The 12,001-nt window shown below is 61.1% G+C and overlaps 2 protein-coding genes across 9 annotated transcripts in view; both read left to right on the top strand.

The window, feature by feature from the left end:
* SYNGAP1 (synaptic Ras GTPase activating protein 1) overlaps positions 1-5,085 on the top strand; it is a 104,685-nt gene extending 99,600 nt beyond the window's left edge. For 7 of the 8 annotated variants that reach the window (XM_075915656.2, XM_075915660.2, XM_075915655.2 and 4 more), the window contains one exon: positions 3,031-5,085. In XM_075915656.2, coding sequence (XP_075771771.1) covers positions 3,031-3,189 — 159 coding nt within the window. In that variant the 3' untranslated portion in view covers positions 3,190-5,085. The remainder of the gene's footprint in view (positions 1-3,030) is intronic. The other variant, XR_012898971.2, reaches the window with a different exon arrangement.
* Positions 5,086-8,262: 3,177 nt separating this feature from the next.
* ZBTB9 (zinc finger and BTB domain containing 9) lies at positions 8,263-11,539 on the top strand. Its single transcript, XM_006139673.5, has one exon. The coding sequence runs from the start codon at positions 8,263-8,265 to the stop codon at positions 9,700-9,702; it is 1,440 nt and encodes a 479-aa protein (XP_006139735.4). The 3' UTR covers positions 9,703-11,539.
* The last annotated feature ends 462 nt before the right edge of the window (positions 11,540-12,001 follow it).

The raw sequence follows: 12,001 nt of genomic DNA, 5'->3' as shown, positions 1-12,001 counted from the left end.
GACCACCTAAACAGACTGGTCATGCCCAATCTGCGGGCTCTTGAGTCCCTCTGGTTGTGGTTCAATCCAGTCTGCACGGGAGCGCCCTTCTCCAAACCCCAGCTGCTAGTCACAGACACATCTGGGTGCCCTCAGGACAAATGGTCTGTGGTTCCAGACGGAGCTATTGCTCCATGGCAACATCAGGGATCTGCCTGCGATGCATCTAGCTTGCCAGACACTTCAGGCCCATCTTCAGGGCAGATGTGTATTGGTGTTGACAGACACCATCACAGCAATGTTCTGTGTAGCTGCTTGCTCCTCGTTCCTGTGCCCGGAAGCCCTCAGGCTCAGGGGCATGCATTGCCCATTTGATGTAGTTGGAGGTGTCGGGCTCACAAAACAACGTGCCCAGTCACCTGAGTAGGTCCTATCACGGCCACGAATGGTCTCCTGTGGTCCTATGGACGTGGTCTGCCTTGTCTCCCAGAGGTGGAGCTATCCTCGGGTAAACCCGTTGATGACATGGAGCACCAGACGTGCCACAGTTCTGCTCCTTCCTGAACTACGGACACCTTTCTCCTCTCATGACTGGGGCGCCTGCTGTATGTGTTCCCGCCTTTCCCTCTCATCCACAAGGCCTTCCTCACTGATTGTCATAGCACTGCCATGGCCCCTCCACTAGATCTCCTGGGGGACAGGCCCATGGCCTTGCCTCCTCACGCAGGGCCACAGTTGCCTCCAGCATCCCATCCTGTAGCCCCTCCATCTCACTGTGCAGACTCCATGGCTAAACCTGTTAGTTTAGTTCAGGAAGTTCTCCTTGCAGTCGAGAATCCTTCACCGGCATCACTTACCTGGCAGGAGAGCACCTTCTGCTGCAGTCTTCACTCCCCTTTCTGCTGTACTGTGTGCTGTACGGAAAGCAGCAGGGGACGGCATCTTGTCAGCATGGTGCGCCTGGCGGCTGCGGCTGCTTGTTGCCCAGGTGCAGTGGGGTCTGTCAGGATCTGCTAGGTCCATGGCTGGACATTTCCTTAAGAGGCTAGACAGTCGGTACTCCCAGGTGCAGCAACCAATCCCCCCATGGAACCATAATCTGGTCCTCTCCAGGCTCATGCCTCCCCAACCTCTAGCTACTTGTTTGCTGCTTTGCCCCTCTGGGAAAGTGGAGTTCTTCATGGCTATAACGTCAGTCAGATGAATGTCTAAGCTCAGCGTTTAACATCTGAGCCTCCTTGTACAGGCCAGCCCTGCTATACATTGCCCCAGTCTGCCAGCTCCACACTGACGACACTAATGAATTTAGGAACTGTTTCATCAAGTCCTCCCATTTCCCAATCTTGTCGCTCAAAAAAAATTTGCTCAGATGAAAGTCAGCTATTTGAATGCAAATCAGAGACATTCCCCGCTTGACGTTGTTTCGTTGTACGTCCACGTTTTTTGGAACGCATCATGGACATACAGCAGGGATGGCTTGTACAATGTTATATAAGGACAAGGGATAATTGTGGCTGCACCCACCTTTCACAATTTCGTGTGCATCAGGACATCTTCATGTCCCATTCCTTGGATGTGAGATTAGCCCTGGCTATTTACATGGAGTGGACAAAGCCGTTTAGGAAATCAATGCAACTCTTCATTGCCATCTCAGAAAGGGCGCGCGGACTGCCCGTCTCATTCCAGCAGATCCCTTCTAGGATCGCAGGCTGTATCAGAACACGCTACAGCTTGGCAAAGCTTCCAGCCTTAGGGGTAACAGCGCACTTCACGAGGGCACGGGCTTTCTCTGCGGCATTCCCGGTGCTGGTGCCCATCCAGGACAACCGCAGGGTGCCAATGTGGTCGTCTGTTGGCACCTTGATGTCACGCTACCCCATCATACAGCAAGCTGGAGACAACGCTGGGTTGACATAGCAGTGCTTCAGTCTATAACTCTGGGGGGGGGGCCACTTGGAAGCCCCATGCATGGAATTGACACGAGTGCTCATTCAAAGAGGAAAAAACTGTGACCTGCTTTCCATAACAGTTGTTTTTCAGGATGTGTTCAAGGCCATTCCAACCCCCACCTGTCTTGTCTCTGTCACAGTATCCAGCAAGAAGGACCCGAAGGGGCGGTGGCTTGGCAGGAGCCTATAGACAGGGTCGTGATGGTGCCACTCCGGGGGCTTCGAAGCCGACCCAACCAGTGCCACTAAGACAGTGGTTCTCAAAGTGTGGTCCATGACTGTCTTGCAGGTGGGCCACGAGCTCCAGTCCTGCACTGGGGCTCCAGCCCTGCACCCCTCCCCTCATGGGGTTGGGGTGCCAGTGCCAGCCTCCTGCTGGGGGTCTGAGCCTCGTGGGCTGGATCTGGCTTGTGGCAGGAATTGACACTGTGCATTGGCTTTCCCTGCTGCTCCCATTGGTTGGAATCTTGGCAGTGCCTGGGAACAGCTTGAGGGCATAGAGCCAAGTAAGCACCCCCCCCTTCCCCTTCATGCTCACATCAGCCTGCTCCCACACCCTCAGCCCAATCCTGCATCCATTTTGTCAGCATGGGTGTTGGCTGGTGGTCTGTGGAAAGTTTTGTGTTGAGCAGGGTGGGCCCCAGGCCAAAATGTTAGAGAACTATGGGTCTGGGGGAAAAGCCTTCTGCCAGCTGTGCACGCGGCACATGCAGACATGAGCATTCAGCTCCAAGGACAGTTACAAAAGGTAGGTAACTGCTATTTTCCCAGTAGGGAGCCTTTTTCTTTGCCCCTTTCTTCCTTTGGCCTGGGGAACAGTTAGTGAACATGCTCCCCATGAACGGCCAGGCCAGAAGAAACCTGGGGCCAGCCTCTCCTCCTATGAAAAAAGTGGCAAACTCTCAGGTGAACTCCTCCTGTTCCTGGGTTGGTGCTGGGGCTTCTGGCCCACCGTGGCCCCATGGGCTGAGCTGCTGCGATGGGGGTAGGCATTGGGGCAGGGGTTGCTCTCTGGGGGGCTAGTGAACGGGGTTGCAGTTTGAGTGGCTGAGCCCGCGTAACGTTAATAAATAAGCCTTTGCTCTGTGGGTCTGTGTTGCAGGAGAGGCAGCTTTCCGCCGTGGGTACAACAAACCCGCGTTTGAGCGGCGCCCTGGCCCAGCCATGGAACGGGATCCTACCCGCCCAGCCACCGCCTCCGCCCCCGCGACTCCAGATCACGGAAAATGGAGAGTTCCGCAACACCGCTGCTGAGCACTAGCCGCCGCCCCCGCCAGACGCGGTCCTGGGGAGATGGGGGGGCCCCCCCAGCCCGCAGCTCGGCGGGAGCAGCAGAGACGCTGGCAGGGACAGAGGCCCTCCCAAACAAATAGACCTGCACGGGGGGGCACCCTTTTGCCCCCTCCCCTTGCACCAGCGCCCCTTCGAACCAGCCCTCCCCGGCCCTCCCCCACACACCTGCCCTGTTCTTCGGGGACAGTATGATGCTTTGAACTCAACTTCAGGGTGTTTTATAGCAGAACACAGATGACAATCTTACACCCCTCCTCCCATGCACCTTCTCTCCCCTCCCAGGGGGAGCAGGTCTGACTTCCTCTCTCCTGTGCCATGGACCTCCGCCTCCCCTTGAAGGAAATGGGGACAATACCTCTTCCCCCTCCCTATTTCTCAGGAGTGGTCTCGCCCTGGCAGCCATTTTATTGCATTGTCCCTCCTTGCCTGGGGGGCAGGGAAACCCCTCCAGCCTGCCCACGGGGGCAGCTGAAGGGCTCATTTTGGTTGGTTGGCCGCATTCCTGGAGGTTTCGTCACATGACATAATCTTTAATACCCGGAGACTCCAGGACAAGCCTGGAGGGTTGGAAACTCAAGGGGCAGCAGAGACTGGTGGCAGCTGGAGGCAAAGCTCTCCCCATTTTGCTGTAGGGGGGGGCTCTGTGCCTGGCAGGAGGGATTCTCAGGGGGCGAGGGCTCATAGCTCTTTGTTCCAGTATTTCTCTCTTCCCTCCAGCATGGGATTTGGGTCAGGGTCGAAGACTTGTGGAATAGCAAGTACTAGCCCTGCCCCACCCATCACATACCATCCTCGCTCCCCACAGCCCTGCCCTGGCCGAGGGAAAGACCACCCCTTCTGTCCTTCCTGGCTAGGCTCAGGCCTAAGGTTTGCCATGGCCTCTGCCAGTCCTGCCTGGTGTCAGCATTGGGGATCTCTCCCCATCTCTCAGCTGGTCCCAGTGGTGGGATCCCACCTTCCTCTCCCACTGCTCTCTGCGCTCTCTATACTCTCATAAAGGGCTTTGCCTGCTCAGCCCCATCCCCGTGTCCTGCACCCCCCCTCTGTCTTTGGAAATGATGATTATCTAGACATTGATTGGTTTTTTTCTGGGGAGGGCAATGAGGGAGGGGCCTTTTCTTTCTTTCTTTCTTTCTTTCCTTCTCCCTGTTCTCAGACCCCCTGTCCCCCCAGGCTGGGGTTGTTGGGGGGGAAACAACCAACAAAATAATGAAGAAGCCATTTCTCTGCCCACCCGCCAGCGCGTGCAGGGCACCGGGGCGGGGGAGCGACCCCCCCCACCTGAGCACGGAGAACTGGAGGGGACTCTTGTGGCTATTCACCGTTGTGCTATGGTCTGAGCTGCTGGGTGAATGTGGTCAGCGCAGTGATTGTACTGGGTGTTTCTTTGCTGTTTGTGTCTCTATTTCAGACTCGCCATTAACCAGCCCTCCCTTGCCCCCTCCTGCACCTCAGTCCGTATTTCTTTTGTAAGGACTCTCCCTGTCCTCCCCCACCCCCAGACAGCGGCGACTCGGGTGGCGCCATGATATTTATACGTATTAATTATTATTATTATATAAAAGTTTGTACATATGTGAAATTTCCTCTACCCTTCCCTACCTCCCCTGGCCACATCGCCCCCAGGCTGGGCGCTGTAATTACCACTGGATTTGTACTGTATATAGACCTCTCTGGACCTCATTCTCTGTACATATCCCCTTGGGAAGGGAGTTCAGGTCACGAGCGCCCGCCCTGACGCTGTGTCGGACCACCTGGGCGTCTCGCTCTCCGTTTTATTTTATGTCGATTTTATTTTTTCTCATTTTTCTGGAGTGTGTGGTGCCAACGGAGAAACGTTTAATAAACAGCGATTGTTCTTTTATGCCACCTTGGCCTGAAGCCCCAGGGCATGGCCCGTGGGGGCCAGGGAGGCTCCTGCGTGGGGCCACAGGGCACCGTGTGTGGGGGTTCTGCGTGGGGCCCAGGAGGCTCCTGTGTGGGGCGCAGGGTAGTGTGTGTGGGGGTCCCACGTGGGGCCCAGGGCACAGCCCGTGGGGGCGGGAAGGCTCCTGCGTGGGGCCACAGGGCACCGTGTGTGGGGGTCCCATGTGGGGCCCTGGAGGCTCCTGCGAGGGGCCACAAGACATCGTGTGTGGAGGTCCCATGTGGGGCCACAGGGCACCATGTGTGGGGGTCCTGTGTGGGGCCCTGGAGGCTTCTGTGGGGCGCAGGGCAGCGTGTGGGAGGGTTCCGCGTGGGGCCCAGGGCACGGCCCGTGGGGGCGGGGAGGCTCCTGCGTGGGGGTCCCGCGTGGGGCCCAGGGCACGGCCCGTGGGGGCGGGGAGGCTCCTGCGTGGGGGTCCCGCGTGGGGCCCAGGGCACGGCCCGTGGGGGCGGGGAGGCTCCTGCGTGGGGGTCCCGCGTGGGGCCCAGGGCACGGCCCGTGGGGGCGGGGAGGCTCCTGCGTGGGGGTCCCGCGTGGGGCCCAGGGCACGGCCCGTCGGGGCGGGGAGGCTCCTGCGTGGGGCCACAGGGCACCGTGTGTGGGGGTCCCGTGTGGGGCCCTGGAGGCTTCTGTGGGGCGCAGGGCAGCGTGTGGGAGGGTTCCGCGTGGGGCCCAGGGCACGGCCCGTCGGGGCGGGGAGGCTCCTGCGTGGGGGTCCCGCGTGGGGCCCAGGGCACGGCCCGTCGGGGCGGGGAGGCTCCTGCGTGGGGGTCCCGCGTGGGGCCCAGGGCACGGCCCGTCGGGGCGGGGAGGCTCCTGCGTGGGGGTCCCGCGTGGGGCCCAGGGCACGGCCCGTGCGGGCGGGGAGGCTCCTGCGTGGGGGTTCCGCGTGGGGCCCAGGGCACGGCCCGTGGGGGCGGGGAGGCTCCTGCGTGGGGGTTCCGCGTGGGGCCCAGGGCACGGCCCGTGGGGGCGGGGAGGCTCCTGCGTGGGGGTTCCGCGTGGGGCCCAGGGCACGGCCCGTGGGGGCGGGGAGGCTCCTGCGTGGGGGTCCCGCGTGGGGCGCCCGGCAAGTGGCGGGGACGCGGGGGGGCGGGGTTGGGTCGCAACGTCGCCCAGCCCTGCCAGTCAAGCACAGGACGCTCCCGTGGCCAATTGGAATGCGAAACGGAAGGGGGCGGGAAGACAGATCTGTCCACCAATCGGACGCGGGCTGCGGGGCGCTGTCCTCGGATTGGCTGACTGGAGATCAGGCGCCCCGGCTCCCAGGGGGTTGTGCTAGCCGGCGTGGGCGTGTCCCGGGGGCTGAGCGCTGGTTGGCCCGCCTGTGGGACAGGCTCGGGGCGGCGCGTGGCCACGGTCCCGCCAGCGATTGGCTACGTGCTGCAGGGCGGGGGCAGCGGTCGCTTTTGGTTGGTTGATGGCCCCCCGGTGGCGTGTCCTTCCCTGGTTGCCCGGGGGACCAGGGGCAGAGGGCGGGGTTTCCTGGGCTCCATTTCGGTCGGCCCGGGCGGAGGGGGCGGGGTTTCCCGGGGCTCGAGCTCGCTGAGCCCGGGCCGCTGGGACTCGCCCTGCTGCGCGCGGCCCGCAGGTGAGCCCTGGATCCGGCCCGCGCGCGGGGGATGGGCGGGGCGCTGTGGGGCAGGGCAGGGGGCACTGGGGATGGGCGGGGTGCTGTGGGGCAGGGCAGGGCGGGTTGCTGGGGATGGGCGGGGCGCTGGGGGGCAGGGCAGGGGGCGCTGTGGATGGGCGGGGCGCTGTGGGGCAGGGCAGGGGGCACTGGGGATGGGCGGGGGCGCTGTGGGGCAGGGCAGGGGGCGCTGTGGGGCAGGGCAGGGGGCGCTGTGGGGCAGGGCAGGGGGCGCTGGGGATGGGCGGGGCGCTGTGGGGCAGGGCAGGGGGCACTGGGGATGGGCGGGGGCGCTGTGGGGCAGGGCAGGGGGTGCTGGGGATGGGCGGGGCACTGGGGGACAGGGTAGGGGGCACTGGGGATGGGCGGGGCACTGGGGGACAGGGTAGGGGGCACTGGGGATGGGCGGGGTGCTGTGGGGCAGGGCGGGGGCGCTGTGGGGTAGGGGGTGCTGTGGATGGGCGGGGTGCTGTGGGGCAGGGCAGGGGGCGCTGTGGATGGGCGGGGGCGCTGTGGGGCAGGGCAGGGGGCGCTGGGGATGGGCGGGGTGCTGTGGGGCAGGGCAGGGGGCACTGGGGATGGGCGGGGCGCTGCGGGGCAGGGGGCGCTGTGGGGTAGGGGGCACTGTGGATGGGCGGGGTGCTGAGAGGCAGGACAGGGCGGGTTGCTGGGGATGGGCGGGGCACTGGGGGACAGGGCAGGGGGTGCTGGGGATGGGCGGGGCGCTGGGGGGCAGGGCAGGGGGCACGGGGGATGGGGGGCGGGGCGCTTCGGGGCAGGGCAGGGGGCATGGGGGATGGGCGGGGCAGGGCAGGGGGCACTGGGGATGGGCGGGGTGCTGTGGGGCAGGACAGGGCGGATTGCTGGGGATGGGCGGGGCGCTGCGGGGCAGGGCAGGGGGCACTGCGGGGATGGGCGGGTTGCTGGGGATGGGCGGGGCACTGGGGGACAGGGCAGGGGGCACTGGGGATGGGTGGGGGCGCTGGGGATGGGCGGGGCACTGGGGGGGCAGGGGGCACTGGGGATGGGCGGGGCACTGGGGGACAGGGCAGGGGGTACTGGGGATGGGCGGGGCGCTGTAGGGCAGGGCCGGGAAGGGGGCACTGGGGCTGGGCTGGGTGGGGGCAGAGGTGGGAGCAGTTTCCAAGAGGTGCTGCCATGGGGTAGCTGCTGTATGCTGGGGGGTACAGGTTCCTACTTCCAGGAGCCTGGGCTGTGAAGTCCCTCATTCTCCCTCTGTCCAAATCCCTGGGATCCCTGGCGGGGGTGGGAGGGCTGTAGTCCTGGGAACACAACTTCTACACCAGTCTCCCCTCCAGTGGGGCTGGCCCTGCACCTGCCTCGCTGTTGTGGGAATGGGAGTTCTCTTACCACAAGGGGTAGTGAACATTTCCCTCTCTCCCAGGGGCAGCAGCATCGCAGGGGGGGTTCCCTTTACTCCCTGTCTCTGCCATTGCAGGTGCCCGCCCTGGGCAGGCGGTGCCATGGAGCCCGAGACCCGCAGCATCCAGATCGAGTTCCCCCATTACGCGGCTGTGCTGCTGGAATCTCTCAACAAGCACCGCTTGGAGGGCAAGTTCTGCGACATTTCCATCCACGTGCAGGGCCGGGTCTTCCAGGCTCACAAGAGTGTCCTGGCCGCCTCCTCGCCCTACTTCCATGACAAGCTACTCCTCAATGACACCAACTGCATCGTGCTGCCCAGCGTCATCGAGCCTGACGCCTTCGAGAACTTACTGCAGCTCATCTACTCCGGCCGCCTCAAGCTCCTGATGGAAGCGCTGCCCAGCCACCTGCTGGTGGCTAGTGGACTGCAGATGTGGCAGGTGGTGGACCAGTGCTCGGAGATCCTGAAGGAGTTGGAGGGGGGCCCCTGCCGGCCCTGGTCCAGCAGGGCAAGTGAGAACCAGTCCCCCAGTAGCAGCAATTATTTTGCTGTGAAGGATGATGGAGAGCCGGTGGGTGGAAGCTCAGAGGGGCCTGGCCATGGCGGGGTATCGTCAGGCCGGGCAGCACCCGGCTGCCCTGACAATGAGGTGATGAAGATCCGGGTGTCCCAGGAGGAGGAAGAGGAGGAGGAGGAGGAGGAGGAGGAGCACGAGCACCAGGCCCGGATTTTTAGTGGCTCTGTGGACAAGGCAGTGAAGATTGTCCTGGAGGAAGATGGAGAGGTTGGTGGCAGAGGCGGCTCCAAAGGGCCATCTTCTGGGGAGCTGGACGGCCCCTTTCATGCCCCCCGCGATCACCCCAAGATCTTCTACATCAAACAGGAGCGCTTTGACCCAGATGAGGCTGCAGGGGCTGCGCTGGGAGGAGGCCTGAGTGCAGCCGGGGAGGCCAGCTTTCTCAAGTCATTGGCACAGGAGCGGGCATTGGCCATGGCTGAGGTGCGGGGTCTGTGCCAAGCAGACTTCCAGCCAAGCAGTGAAGTCAGCTACATAATCCCTGCTGCAACCACAGGTGCCGCCTCCTCCATCCCCACCCCTGGCTTCACCATTAAGGCCCAGCCCCTCTCCTCAGATGAGGCCAGCTTCCCCCAGAGCTCCTGGAAGCCAGTGGACCTACATGGCAACGAGATCATTGCCCACGCGGTACATGGCCAGGTGGTGCACGCACCTGTCAAAATTGTGGCAGCCCCTGATGGGAAGAAGTTTGGTTGTCTGTGCGGCAAGCGCTTTGCTGTCAAGCCCAAGCGAGACCGGCACATCATGCTGACCTTCAGCCTGCGCCCCTTCGGCTGCTCTGTCTGCAACAAGAAGTTCAAGCTGAAGCACCATCTGACAGAGCACATGAAGACCCATGATGGGAACCTGTACTCCTGCGAGGACTGTGGGCGCAAGTTCCGTGTGCAGAACTGCTTCCTCAAACACAAGGAATTGTGCAAAGGCCAGGGCTGGGCCACTGCTTGCTGGACCTACAAATAAACCTTGGATGGGGGCTGCAGGGAGGACTCCTACCACCCTTCTTGAGGCTGGTTTGAGCCCCTGAGCAGCTCAGAACCCTGCTCCATGGCCCGGTGGACACCAAAGTATGAAGGGCAGCTGGGCAGGCCAAGGGATTTGGGCTCTTGTGCTGCTCCATGGTGTGGCATTTGTTACAGACCTTGCCCTGGTGTAAGGTGGAGGAACTTGGGGCAGGAGGCAGGAGCATGGGGCTGATGGGAACCTCAAGGAAAGGGATTAAATCTGCCCTGCTGTGGGCACTTTGGGCCAGCGACAATAGGGCAGGTGAGAGAGGAGCACTGGTGCAGCAGATTGCTTAATCGCAGACCCTGATGGCAGCAGTGGCAGGTTGGGCCTGTGAAAACCACAGTCCCGAGCTGCCCTCCTGGGAGTCTGACTTCTGGGCAATGTCCCAGCCAAGGCTGAGTCCCTCATGCCTGCTCCAGCGGCGGGTGGTGGGGGGCGACCTGCCCTTTTCTGGGAGCACTCCTCTGGAACCTGGTCTCTGACACTTTGAGGCCATGTGCCCAACCTGGGGTATTCCAACCCCCTGCCACAGGAGACTCAATAAAAGAGATCTGTGCCTCCCCCCGCCCCCAGCCTTGGACTCATCCTCTGCAGCCTCCTGCATCCCTCCCTGGCAGGACAGTGACTGGCCTTGTCAAAGTCAGGCTGGCTTTTCAACAGTGCTCTCAAAATGATTGAGAGGCACAAACCAGAGCTCACCGCTGAATCCAGTACTGTGGTGGGGGCATGGGCAGGATAGGGGAAAGCTTCAAGGAGATGATGTGGCCAGCTCAGCTGAATGGGATGGAACTAGGTCTGGAAGGGAGGCTTTTGTCTTTGTGGCTCCCACTACCTCCCTACTCTCCCTCAAACAAGGCCCAGCGTGAGCTCCCCTTTATGCTGGAGCAGCTGAGTCATTCCACTGTGCTGGGCTGCAGGTCCCAGGCCTGGGGCCCAAGATTCTGCAGTGAGCCCCAGCATCTGGCCAGCTTGGGTTGGGACCTGGCTCATCCTTTTGGGCAGTGACTGGTGGGAGGGTGCTTTGAGCTGGAGTGAATGGGTCTCTGTGCTGGCTGGAGCACAAAGCAGGGAGCAGTGTGCCATGTTCTGTAGAGCCAAAGTCCCTGAGTAGTTCACACCAAGACTCATGTGGGGGTGGGCTTGCCAGCCTCTCTGCAGTCTCCTTAGCCTGCTTTCTGGCTTCAGCAGCCTCTGCCTTTCTTGGCCCTGTCATGGGGGTATCTCTTAGTGCCTTTGTTTTATTTGACCTCTTTTTTCCTATCAGTTCCCTGCTGTAGTTCATGCCCCTTCCCACAAGGCATCATGAGCTGGGGGTGGGGGGTGGGGGTGTGGGTGTGTGTGTGTGTGTGTGTGTGTGTGTGTGTGTGTGATGTTGAGTCAAACAGGGCAAGCCAGGCCATTGTTTATAACTATAGGCACCTCCCTATAGGCATCTGCTATTGGAGCAGCCTGGGTGGGTCAGAACATGTTTCTGATTAGCCAGTGCCAGATACTTCAGAGGGAATGAACAGAATAAACAACTTAAGGGCCATCCCCAGCCAGTCAGAGACTAGGGCATACCCCTGCCCAATAGCCATTGGTGGCCCTGAGCTCCAGGATCTTCTCCAGCTCTTTTCTCAACTTAGTTATACTTTTGGCCTTCACAGCATTGGGACAGTGAGTTCCACAAGATACCTGCCCGTGAGTTGAAGAAATGCTGCCTTCTGTTGGCTTTAAACATGCTGCCTATTCATTTCAGTGAGCAACCCCTAGTTCTTGTGTTATAGGAACAAGTAAACATTTCTACATTGACTTTCTCTGCACCAGTCCTGGTTTTATGGACCTCTCTCATATTCTCCCTCCCCAGCTGTCAACTCCAGTTTGCACACTCGCAGTCTTTTTACTCACTTCATCTGGAAGCTGTTCTATAGTCCTGACGGTTTTTGGAGTCCTTCTCTGTAGTTTTTGCAATTCTAATATCTCTTTTTGCGGAAGGAGACCCAAATGGCATACAGCATTCAAGGTGTGGCCCTACGGGAGACTTAATTAGTAGTATTAGGACATTCTCTGTCTTCTTATCAAGCCCTTTCCAAATGGACCCCAATGTTCTATAGTATCTGGGGTTTGGGTTTGAGGATTTTCATTCATTCCCCTTTGCCTGTAGCATTGACTAGCTCAGAAACACTCTGGCTGTGTCTAGACCGGCCAGTTTTTCCGAAAAATCAGCCGCTTTCCCTGCCCGTGCCCTGCTAGTAACGGCATTACCGGGGCTGGG

The sequence above is a fragment of the Pelodiscus sinensis genome, chromosome 19 (genome assembly GCF_052426305.1).
Source record: "Pelodiscus sinensis isolate ZL-2025 chromosome 19, ASM5242630v1, whole genome shotgun sequence".
Classification (NCBI taxonomy): Eukaryota; Metazoa; Chordata; order Testudines; family Trionychidae; genus Pelodiscus; species Pelodiscus sinensis.
Note: the sequence above shows the minus strand (reverse complement) of the source record. Positions and strands in the feature narration are given on the sequence as shown.

Coding starts and splice junctions, on each gene's coding strand:
- ZBTB9 (XM_006139673.5), top strand. CDS start 8,263: ATGGAGCCCGAGACCCGCAGCATCCAGATCGAGTTCCCCCATTACGCG.